The sequence below is a fragment of the Trachinotus anak genome, unplaced genomic scaffold (genome assembly GCF_046630095.1).
Source record: "Trachinotus anak isolate AG129_WGS33_773 ecotype Australia unplaced genomic scaffold, CSIRO_AGI_Tana_v1 ptg000010l, whole genome shotgun sequence".
Classification (NCBI taxonomy): domain Eukaryota; kingdom Metazoa; phylum Chordata; class Actinopteri; order Carangiformes; family Carangidae; genus Trachinotus; species Trachinotus anak.
Window position 1 is genome coordinate 15,946,176 of NW_027273861.1, and position 13,157 is coordinate 15,959,332.

The 13,157-nt window shown below is 38.9% G+C and overlaps 1 protein-coding gene across 2 annotated transcripts in view; it reads left to right on the forward strand.

Moving 5' to 3' along the window:
* The window catches only part of pex5la (peroxisomal biogenesis factor 5-like a), a 92,502-nt gene that overhangs the window by 33,977 nt on the left and 45,368 nt on the right, over nucleotides 1-13,157 (forward strand). For both annotated transcript variants that reach the window (XM_071487917.1, XM_071487918.1), the window contains exon 2: nucleotides 7,610-7,714. In XM_071487917.1, coding sequence (XP_071344018.1) covers nucleotides 7,610-7,714 — 105 coding nt within the window. The remainder of the gene's footprint in view (nucleotides 1-7,609; nucleotides 7,715-13,157) is intronic.

Below are 13,157 nucleotides of genomic sequence, written 5' to 3' on the forward strand. Positions count from 1 at the left end.
ATATCCCTATAACTCATACATCAATACAAAAGTGAAGCAAAGTCTATCCATGCAACATTTTTTTATTTTTTCCTAGAAAACAATCCCAACAAAATAATTTCCTAATTTGGATTGTCTCTAGCTCAGTGACAGATATATATTTTCCTTTGTGCATTGGATGTCATTATATGCACACAAGAAACTATTAAAAACAGACAACTTTGCAGCAGCTTCCAATGCCTCTAATTAGTTCAACGGCCTGAATTGCACTTTTGCTATGGAGGAAATAAGGTAACCATGGAATCAAATACTGATTAGAGATGAGAAATAAATCCACCATGCTGTGTTTCAGGGTTGTAATTATGTGAACATTAGAATAATTGCAATTATACAATTTCATTTTCCCGCAAGCATAAAAGAGCACTGCTTCACAAACCAAAAAGTGCCCTGAATCTGAATGTGCCTTTCAGCTGTTTTAGGCTCTCAGAGTTAGATCATGTCTCATGCTCAGACATGTTTATTAGGCTGACAATGACTTAACGTCACATTTTTCAAGTCTTTATAAACCACTCTGGGAACATGAGTGGATAATATATGTATCCTCAGGAGACAAGACCTGGCATAGAGGGTAGTTATTTGCACTGGAGCGTATATTTCCGTCAGCTGCAGGCTGTAATTCTGGACATGATTTGTATTAGCCATCATCGACAACAAAATCTCTCATCTTTGACATGACACCGCTGCAAAGACTCTTACAGTACAGGCCAACAGTTTGGGACAGTGATGCATGAGCAGCAGTAAGCACAGTAAATTCTTCAAATTACTTTTCAAGACCACATCACGTAGCAGTTTTCAGTGACATATTATGTGTAGCTGCCACCATTCCCCATTCATTATAAGAAGCAATCCCCATAAAGTGCATGAAAGCCCATAAACAGTGGCAGAAAATGTCATACTGATAGAAACCCTCCTCATAAGCTGCCTCAGCTGAAATGGCAGCTATAAAATTGAAGACCCATAGTAATATTTATAGGTATTAGCCTAGCTTATCCAGAGTATTAGTATTATTGAAAGTCAGTTATTGGCTTTAATATCTGGAGTGTTAAGGATCCTACCACACACTAATCTTCAGCACCAGAGTCAGTGGCCTATAGTGTATTAGCGTGTGTGTGTGTCTGCCTGTGCGTAACTCTCTTATCGTTTTAAAGTTACCGCGTGAATGTGCAGGTGGCCTGTAACTTTGTGCCAGTAAAGCCAGCTGCGACACTAATGCAGAGCCATTTTTTGTGCCTGTTTGTGACTATTAGACAGAAGAGTGGCAGAGCCGAGGTGGTAGTTCAGCAGATCTGGTGGTACACTGTCATTTTGGTACTCGTTTTGGCACAAAATTGCACATACGTTTGTGCCTGCTCACTGAATGAGCATTATTGCAGGTCTTTTCAGCTGCAGACCCCTCTAAGCAAAGCACTGTCTTCTCATGACCCTCCGCAACTGGCTGTATATGTTTACCAGTTGTAACCAGACACTTTTTTAACCCTTGTTTGGGTTTCCTAAAGTTCTTATTGAATGAGTCCAAATGTCCTCCTTATCAAGAACAGAGGGCAACGGGGGAAAAAGTATAATTAATATATATATATGAAATAATAACTGGGGCATTTTACTATGTTGTGAAATGATATATCATTGAAGCTCCTCTATCTCATCCTCCCTGCTAGTACAGTACATCGTGCTTATCCAGTGTCTTTTCCCCTTTGCTCTCCGTCACTGCTTTTTGCAACTCTGACCATCAAAATTGCAAGATTTGTCACACCCCAGATGCACTGGTGATCACGTCCAGTTGCAGTAATTTGAAAGCTGGAGTGCACTGCCAGCTGTTCACTGACTCTGACAACCAGAAGACTGAGCGAAGCCCTCCTTGGCAGCCTGAACTTTGGCCCCCATTGAGGGCCTTATTAGGAGGAGCTTTTTCACACAAGCTCAGTGAGTTGGTGTCAGAAAGCTGCCGCAAAGCACTCATTATTTGCCACAGTATAGCGTCTCACTGTAGCAAAGAGTGTGCCACATATTTTCCTCTCATATCCATAGAGTATGTGCTCATCTCTGACTGTGATCAATTTTCCATCTGCAGATAGGCATCCCAACTATTGTCTGCGGCTTCTCTCTGAAGCCAAGAGCGAATCATGTGAGAGGTGAGAGGCTAGAGGCTAGAGGTCTATCAGCATCGCAGAGAGACACATCAAAAACCCCACTGCATTATTACAGCCAGCTGATGCTGTAGCATGTGACAAACATGGCAGCAGATTGTGCTCCAGGTTCATACCATTCTTTGCAATAGAGGGGGAACTGATTCCCTTATTCAGCACCAGACCTAAATGTGAATACTGTGTGTGAAATGACACAAAGAAATATCTATTGACACATTTTTTTTTCAGATGTGTCTGAAACTTTTTGCCTATCTAAAACCCATGCTTTATATATGTGGCCATTTTTCCCTTCTGGCTCAGTAATAGATCTTGTATGGAAGCCTCCTCTCTGCTATATCATTCAGGACTTAAATGTCACCATTTTACCACGATAAAACAGATCAGCAGAAAGGTGCCCTGATTTTGGCCAGTAGGTATTCCCTCATGAAATCCATCTTTTACAAGAACTGCAGAGTGGAGTTACCGTCCAGTGCACCTTTTATTAAATAAGTGCTCTATTCCAACTACAAAAAAAAAAAAAGTCAATACACTGAAGGCACTACTTATGTTCTAGACAGTGAAGGGCCAACTTTCCTTTTCACCAAAAAAAAAGATCCAACATAGAGTTTGAGAGAAAAACAACTGGCAACCAGACAACATAAACAGGGCTTAATTGTCTTGTTTATAGGGTAAAAACAACAGTTAAATCAAAGAGCTTTGCCAGAAGCTCTGTACTTATTGTATATAAATTAAACTTAAAAAATGTATTAAACTCCAACTTCATTAAAAAACAATCACTACACTAGAGATTCAACATGACTGACAGTCTGGTCCAGGAAACCACTACTAAACAATAATATATTTGAGATCTATATGATGAAAGTTGAATACAGAATTAAAGGCTGAGGGAGACAGTATCTACAGGGAAGAAAAGCTTATATGTTGTCTTCAGTGGTCACTGTAGTAAGCCACACTACAGGGACAGGGACCTGTGTCCACCATTTCATACCAAAGGTAGGCAGGGTTGAAAGTATTTCACCATCTAAAGAAGTTTAGTAATAAACTTCATTTCCTTGTGTAGAGGCAATGACACGTGAAATTCAGTAAAGATTATTTTATTACTGTCTTTTGAATGCCACAGAGGATGGTACAATACAGCAGCGCTGCATTAAAAATGTAATTTTACTCATCATTAGTCTGAGCCACCATGCCTTTGTTGTTTAAGATACATTACCTGTTGAAGTTATTAATACTGTTTCAGTCTCTTTTTCAATTTTAATAGAGAAACAGACACTAAAATGAACATCCATAAGAAAAACATGAGAAAATTAAACATTACTAAAATCTAAAAGCTTGATGGTGATAACACCTTCCTCTAATTGTCCCTCAAAGGAAACATGGGATTGAACACAACTAGTCTTTGATGCCAGACTCTTGCTAAACCAGGTCATGAGTAGAGTTGTAAGCTGGGTCAGATCACATTCGACTTCACCTTAGATTATTTTGCAAAGACATCGCAGGTGAACAGTCTGGAAAAACCCACTAATCACTCTACAAAAGCTGGAAAAAATGTTCTGGGTTTTGAAGTTTGCCTACAGAGAATCATTAAGGGTTTGGCCTGAAAAGAGCTATGTTTGCCTATCCTCAACAGTTCAAGCAAGGAAAATATAGAAATATTGAGGAAGATTTAGACCACTTTTAAATTTGCTTGCAAATACATAAACCAAGTAGGGTTTGACAGTATGAGTTAAAATTTTATTTTAACATATTTACAGCAGTCCCTTGAATGGACAAAGCAAGCCATTATTAGCTTCTTAGTTCAAGGATTCGTCATTATCTGCAAGTAAGTGCAGACAGGGACTTTGAAAACAGCAACTCAGACAGAAAGAGGAAAGCAATAGTCGGTCTATGAGACAAAGTGCTGAGTCAGGCTGCAAGTCATGGTACCTCACCCAACAACAAATGCAGGTTTCTCCCAGGACGATACTTTAGCATGAAAGCAAAATTGCAAAATTTTTACTCTTTTTCTGGAAAAGCATTTGCAAGTGACAATGCTTTACCTCAAATATAACAATACATACAACTTATTGCATCTGGAACAAGCTCTCTTGATACTTAGAAAAACAATAGACATGTCACTTCCTCTGAAAACTTTGCAATGAAATTCATAAAGATTTTCAGCCCTACCTCTGAGAATACCTGTGTATAAAACAAACTTTCCAGTAAAGGTATTAGTTCGGAGAGATTGGCCATGGCTGAGAGACTGTATTTATAATGAATTTCTCAGCCTTGAGATAAACAGCAACATTTAGGTCCACTGCAACCAACAGCACCTAATAAACCTGTACGCATAATGCTGCAGTCAATCTCCTCTGCTGTAGATAATTTATTCCTCTGATTTTATCTTTCGTCAGATGCCACTGTATTAGGGAAGTAAACAATTATTATTATCAAATATTACAGTTGTTTATTCAGTTCAGACACTGAAAACAGATGTTCTTCCATAAAAATAAATATTATTAATTCATTCAAACTTTATTAAAGACACACAAAAGGGTTCATAGCAAGTAAGAAAAAAATAAAATAAAATATTGATAAAATATTAATAAATTAAAAACATAATTATCATTCATATTTATGTTGATTATGTTATGCTGATTATTTCCCCCTTTAGCAGCCTGAACAATTAAATAAAATCACCCATTCTTCCTACTTTCAACACATAATTATGTTATTGTGAAGGTTTCAAACAGCTGTGTTGATCAGGAAAACAAAGTTGTAAAAAAATGAAAGGTGTCAAGTTTCTCAGTCACTGTCCACTCTACAACTCTACAATATGCTGCCAAACATACAGTATCTATCATAATAACTAAACAATTAGAGCCAGTTTAGCAAAATTTGACCCAAAACAACACAGCAGGCTGGCCAAGACTGTAAGCCAACACACAAACTGACTGCGTGCCTGGTGGAAGATATCCTCGACACTGTTGGCTCCCAAAATACCTGCACATATGGCACAGAAGGAACATTCAGCGCTCTTCAAACTGCATCATCTGCCATTCAGAAAAAAACAACTAAAAACAAATGTTTAGGCTTGTTAAGGGCTTTTCTGAATCATCTCTGGCCTTGTGAATCCCGCTCCTGGCAGCAGTTTAGCCAAGGATGTTGTTCATTTATACTGAGTGAGTCTAAGCTAGGGAGTGGGTGCAGATGGCTTTTGAGACTTTATTAGGATGATTAGGCTTTAAAGGGAGCTTCCTCTCACGGCCAGGCACATACGTTTTATGACATGATCGGTTGAAGAAATCAGTGGGACAAGTGCCAAATTCATTTTTCTGGAAAGTGGAAATGTGAAAAGCCCTAATAAGATCCAGCTAAAAAGCTTCCAGTGTGCTTCATGTTCTGCAGCTTCACAGAATCTACAAAGTGTAGAAACTGGGTGTGATAACCAGAAGTTTTCACTCTCTTTCTTGTCTCTCTCTGTGGTCAGAAAATTTCATTGCAGACGGATGAGTTAGTTTCTGAGATGAAATGTGTAGTCTCCTGTGACAGAGGTAATTCTGCGACATCTGTGTGTCTTAAAATTGAGTAATAGCATACTATATAATCTATCTCCTGGCTAAGGGTAAATTGTGAATTGAACGAATGTCTGAAAGAAAGCCAGTGGTTCCTGCTGTCAAGCTTCTGCCATAAAGTCGAGGTGAAAGGGATGACAATAGGCTGGCAAAATTGATTTGACCTCTTATGCAATCAATTTTTACTGTTATGTAATGTGGCTTTGGGAATTATCCGACAAGCTCTACACAGTTTTCTTCCAAGAAGGGCCTGTGGGTGGTAGATGGAGGGCAGGACAGTTTATGCTCAGAGGCTAAGTTTTAGAATAGTGAAGGTCACTATAAAGTCTCAGTCTGTAAGTTCACAGTGATTTTATCACTACTGTTGAGTAAAACACTGTAACAATCATTTTAGGAAAATGACAACCAGTATTACAGCAGGTTCATTGACTCAAAAAGTGCAAATTATTTCTTATTATTTTATTTTCATTTATGTGTGACCCTTTGGAGCAGCACTTCACAAAATAGGTGTTAATTTGGATAACACAGCTTCCTTTCCGACTGTTTGTCAGAAAGAGAAGCATCGGGACTCATGCTGATGTCCCATATGGATCGAAAATGACTTTGCAAGGAAGTGATGACAAAAATAGAACTTTTATTTTAATATATTACTACTACTAATATACAAGAATTCAACCTGCAGATTAACTGCATTTTGTGTAGAGAACTTTTGCACAAAGTGTAGCTGAAATCTGTCAAAAAGCATCCCTTAGCTTTTTGGGTTTTTTGTGGCATTTTCCCTTTATTAGACAAGTTACAGAAAAGATGCAGACAGGAAATGGTAAAGAAAAAAAGAGCCCTTGTCATCACATCATATGGTAACTCAACAGCCAGGCCAGACACCCACCCAACTGAGAAAAAAAATTATAGTGTCGGATATGGTCACTGTTAGGAAGTGTTCTGCGCCCACAGGAAGTGATAATTAGAAAAGACCAAACAAAATGATCTCCTAAACAGTAACAGATGGAAGTTCAATTCAGAGAAGTCTTTGCTCAGCAAATTTAGATTGTTTTCCTCCTTTATTCTCTCATCACTTTGGTAGAAAGCATCACAGATCAGCCAAGTCTGAAAACACAAACAACACTGTCTGAGGACTGCTTATATTGGGTCTGCGACTAACCATTATTTTCTTTAGTGGTTAAGCTATTGATTATGTCCCAATTAACTGTTTGGTCTAGAAAAATGTGAAAAATGTCTTTCACAAGTTTCCAGATTCCACCGTGACTGTTTGAAAATGTCAAACAATGAAAAATTTGTCTGACCAACAGTTCAAAACCAAAATATATACACAGTACTATCACAGGAGACCAAGAATATCAGATAAGATTCACTTTCAAGAAGCTGGAACCTACATGTTATTGACATTTTTTGCAGAAAAAAAAAAAAGAAAAAATCCACTTATTGTTGCAGCTGCAGATTTGCAAATATCCTATTGCAGCTTTACACCACCAACACCAATACATTACAAGCAAGTAGACATGTACTTTCATCTGCCATATCCATACAGTACTGCACATACAGTAATTCTTAATTACATAGGGTCTGTGTAATGAGCTCTGTACAATATTTTGTCATCACACTGGATAAATCCTTCTGTGGACGACCATGCTCATCATTGTCAACCCTCTACATTGTGCAGTGACCCTCTTTTCATTGCCATAGTCTTGTGGGAATGCCTTCAGTCAATGTTTTGTTGTTAGACAGCCCCACACGCTTTAGTATTTCCATCATCATAAGATAAAGTCTGTTCTGTAAGATGCCCTGGACGGGGGCAAAAAGCACTGAGTTGTCCAACTGTCCTGACACAAGTCATTGTTGATTTCACTGTTGTAGGGGAAAGACTCTAGGGCTGCAGATAAGACTGTTGCCATGGTCCTGAAGGAGATACCAAGTAAGGCGTCATCAGAAGGGAAGCCCCTCCTCACAGTGACTACCAAGGTGGGCAGAACCATTTCAGAAACCTCCCCGCCCTTCCTCCCTGCCTCCAAGTGGAATGTCCTCCTGTGCTGGTTATACTGAAACAATAGAAAAGCTTTGAGTATCCTATAACTGACCTCCACTGTCTACTAACGCATTACTTAAGCCTTATAACTGTTGTATCTAACAAAGAAGCAACAATTATTTCATTTCCAGCTGCTCTATGGGGTATAAAGCCTTCTACACCATCACTACATTTATATAAACAGTGAATAATGATCTTGCGATTTGTAGAAGCAGCCTAAAATTGCTGCAATTATCGACATTACTCCCCCCCCCCCCAAATTAGTCTTTGAAAGATTTGTAGTGCTCTCCTACTTAACATTTATTTTCATGTTTATGGGGATGATTAACCAGAGGGTCAACTCAAATTTCCTCTCCCATTCCTAATCAGGTCAGAAAAATCTCCTCATGAACTTTTTACACCTCATAAGCAGCTAATCCTGTCCACAGTGTATGAATGCATTTGCAGAATGTTATGCCACACAACATGGCATTGAGCAATTGACTGAGCTCTCTGTGTACGAAACAGTGCAACAAATGTTAATGTGCTCGCTTTTCACCTCTCTTTTGCTTGTCAAGTGTTATAGCTGGACAGAGTTGGTGCTCCAAAAGCCAACATGAGTTTTTTTGCTCTGTCCTTGATTGCTTCTGTACAGTGTGTGTGTGTGTGTGTGTGTGTGTGTGTGTGCTGCTCTGTGTGTCCTCTTATATCCGTCTGTGCTTTAATAACCCTGTAGCATGCTTTGTACGTGTTTGATTTTGTAATACAATGCCTGGTTTGATAAGCTGTCATACAACCAAGATAATGCTCTCACTCAGGTGGAATAGATTTAATAATGGCTCAGCAGCATTTTTGCTGACACAGGAAGCTGCTTTACCAAAGTAAATTGAAGTAAAAATATAAATATTTAGTTTATTTTCTCCTAATGTGTAAATCATGACTCGTCCTCATTTAAATTACTGTATATCAATGCAGTGAAGAATAACTTCCCTCTACAACAACTTTAGTAATTCTGGTGCATCTTTTGAATAGACATAATAGATAAAATCCCCTTAAGATGTTGCAGTCTCACACTTATCAATATTACTGAGGCAATAGGTCAATAATTTCCTGTTTATAATATTTTACCACTTGCAAACATGAACACTTTAATCCCTTGGTGGACACAGATAAAGCAGCGACTGAGAGCACAAACACATACACATACGCGTTTACTGCTCTTACGTCAGATTATGACAGCACAACAGGGTCTGAACTCTTATCCAGTTCAGTAAGTTTTCATCGAGTGTCAGAAGAATCTTCTGGCTCACAGGAAGTAAGGAGTAATGACTCTCATGATTTCATTATCAAACAAGAGTTTGTTCGAAATAGACACACGAGGACCTGCTCACACACTGATAGCTGCCAAGTCAAGACTTTATCTACCATGTATTAGCTACAGACTGTACTGAGTAACAGATATTATGCAATAACAACGCCACCAAGCATATCACACTGTTTTATGAGGCATGTTTGAGATTCATGCTACCATGACTACAGCTGTCATAAACCACATTTATAGAAATACTATCATTATGGCTCTCATATCAAACTAAATTTAATCACATTGCAATTTTCACTAATGTCTATAAAATGACAATCGCTACAACAACCAATTATATGTAACCAGAACCAACGAACAAGCCAACAGCCCAGTCATGCTGTACTTAAACAGGACAAACATACCAGACATGAGCCAACACGATAAAGGAAACATATGAACTAATGTAAAAAAAATAATCATTGTGATATTAATCAGAGTGAATCTGTTCATTTATCTTCATATGGATTTTGGGTCACACCGTCCGGCATTAACCATGTGGTGTTATTTTTAAATGCAGTGTTTTTTCCTGTAAATTATGTACTATATATTATAGTAGAAAAGATTTCAGCCTTCAGTCTTGTTTTAGGACTGAAGACAATACGTACTTGACATTATTTAAATAGGTTTCCAAAGGGTTTTATTAGCTGACGAGGCTGCGCAATTACGGTAATACTTCAACCTGAAAACCTCACATTTACAGTAGGTACCTGCAACATCGCTGTCAAGTAGCTGCTCTGATGTGCAGTGCAGAACAACACGGCAACAAACTGAGCATGCCACCAAAAAGCAAGAAAAAGACTACTGTTCAGACCTGCTTGTTGTATGCACCACACCAACTTTCTCATATGAAAGCACACACAGAAGAAGCAGCTGTTGTAAGTCAGCATTGTTTTAGTAAGTGCGGTTGGTAAATATTTAATGCCTGAACTAAGTAAAGCAAGCATCAGGAAAAAAAACAGATTAGGTTGCTGTTTTTCTGTCTTATGTAAAGAATTCCATTTTAATCGGTAGATTTTGAAGACTCCCTTGACTATTTTGCATGTTAATTTGGTTAAAACCCTTTTCAGGAAACTAAACACAAATTTGCAGTGTCAAACCAAACATGACGTAGTTTCCATGTGGCCAGACACAACTCATGATTGGAATACTCTCCAGTGGCCAAAGCTGCAGTCCGGGGGCACCATGTCCCAGTTAGATGTCACTTAGTAAGTAACAGAGGCTAAGTGACAGGCTAAGGCTCCTCACGCCACATGTCAAGTCAAGTCAAGTCTATTTGTAAAGTGCAATATCACATACAATTTCTCAATGGGCTTCACAGAGTCAGGGGGGTCTCAGCCCAGCCTTCTGAGATGATAAGGGAAACATCCAAACATCCAAAGGAAGGCAAAAATGGAAGAAGCATGAAATAAGACGTCATAAACATCTACTTATCTATCTATAGCAACAAGGTGAAAACCCACAATTATTATTTAATAGTTCTCCCCATTCCTTAGTGCCATCGAGGAGGACTCCTACTGGTAAGATAAAACAGTTTGTAAATATGGCCCTGAACTTGCAACCACAGATATCCTAAATTCCAAAGAGTAAAGGAGCTGCAAACTGTGAAACAGGAAACTGTACAAAACTAAGCCACTCTTTACTGGGAAATTAAGGATATTGCATTACTGCATGTGAAACTAATTTGCTGCTTAAAGGATAAGGCTGGTGATATTCTATCTTTTTCTTAATGTCAACAAATCCCATGAGACCAAAACCAACACTGAACTGACTCTATTTACAGTTTTACCTGTATAGCCCAAGCCTGATATTGCTCTACACTACTATCCGACACTACTGAGAACACTTGAATGAGCCACACCATTGCACTGGATGAAATATTCCTTCATTACAATAAACATGGGCACTGTAGTTTATTATGAGTCAATATGGCATCATTCTGGTGCCATAATTACTTACAAAAGTACTAAATGTGTATCAGTCCACAGCTGAAAAGAGTCTCCTACAAATGCATCAACCCCTGTTTGAGTAGTGCTTAATAAAAACTACAGTGCCCAGCTGTTGTTGGAAATTAAGGTGCCTTTTTTAAAAGTGAAAGTAAATATTTACGACCTGTTTTAAAGATTTACATCTTCAGTAGGAATAAATGGGCTTGGGCTGAGTGCCACGGGCACAGGGCAGGGAAATTGGAAAGTACTGAGAGATGGGCTACAGTTTTGTTGGTTTTGGGGATTGTTTAATATAAGATCATATAGAATAATACCAGTCATATATTTTAAAACAGTAAAACTCTACTTTTCCACAATTTCATTTCCAACTTTGCAGCCTAAGGACAAATGTAAAGTCACTATGATGACTCATAAAATACCCAGCTAACTGAACTCCAGTATGTAGGACTGTGGGAGTGCATGGAACAGGTCATTTCCACCCACTATACCAGCTTCAACACAACTGTAATGAGTAAACAACCTGATGGATTACAGAGAAGCTTCACAAAGATGAATAATAATCAGGAGAACAAAATTTACCACAAAAAAAAAAAAAGTGATATAATTCCAGATCACATTATACTTTACATGTGAACTTCACATGCTGTAAGACCTTGGCCATAATTATTTTGTAACCATCCCTCACATACCCTCCAGGTTTCATCTAACAACTGCTGTACATTCTCTGCTGTATTTTGAAGCCATTTTTCCCTTCATGTAGTGTTTTCCATCCTCTCCACCTCCTCCTGTCCTCACCTCAACCTCCCCGCCCTCAAGGCTCTGACAAGTTTAACTGGTACACAGTTCCCTTGACAGTAACATCTGAGAGATCTCTTGGAGTCATGCCCAAGCGGCACAATTAGCTGAAGTTTTCCATTACATAATTTTGTAGAATACTCCTTAAAGCACTTGTAAACAAAATGCTTTGCATAGGAGAAGAGCAAAAAGGTATAAGAGGAGAGGAGCAAAGGAGGAAAAAGGGCAGCAAGGGACAATGATAACCTCCTTGTAGTGAGAGTAATGGGCAAATAGCTCAGAAAGCTGCTCTCTTGGGTTAAGAGTGAACCTGTAATTGGCGTTTGCATGCTGCCTGCTACCGAAGAGCCTGACGCATCTCCCCTGATGAATGCAGTAGATCTACTGTCTCCATTTTCTGGATGATTGGAAGAGGAAAAAGCAGAGGTATCATCGTTTCATGACCATTATTTAAAATTGGCCCCTTTGGCAATCACAGGAAGTGCAATAAAGAACATCTACAAGAATCATTTAGTGTTCGCTACAGATAGCACAGTGGCCCCCCCATCAGCAGTGATGTACAGACACAGCCTTGATCCTCACAGCCCTGACTCAACTATCAGGCATATCTGCTCAAAACTGACAGTGAAATGTGAGCTTTAAAGTAGCTCAAAACACACAACAGACTCAGTGTTCTCACTGGATATGACTGACAACAAACTGACAACAACTTTTCCTGAAACAGTCCACAGCAACACTACTTGCTCTGTGTGGCTGTATTTTGGCACAGCAACAATTGGTGCTAAATGCTAACATTGAAAACATAGACAAGTGTCTGTAATCCACTAAAAAATACCAATACACAGGAGTTAAAGTGGACCAGAACAATTCAGAGTGTCAAAACAGAGAGCAAGACAGACCAGCACACGCACAGTCAGGAGAGAAGGCCTTCTTGGCAGATCATCACACAAGGCGATGGTGCTTTTAACTTCATTGTTGCAGAAGCAATGCCTTGCTTGTCCAGAGACACGCAAAAAGCTCTATGTTATAATTTATTGAGGTCCTTATAAATATCAGCTCAACATATGATTTAAAAAAGCAGCGGAGCAGAATCGCTTGTTGACCGGTGCAGAGAAATGCACCTCTAGTGTGAACAGTCAGACAGCTGCTCGTGGAAAACAGAGTTGGACTGGCAATACACCCCAAAATAAAATTCACATGCCAGGCCTACCTCAGTCCTCAGCATAGTGGACAGCTTGTCTACTGGTTTTGTATTAATAAATAGCAACATGTCAACATGCTATGGGATTGATCAGT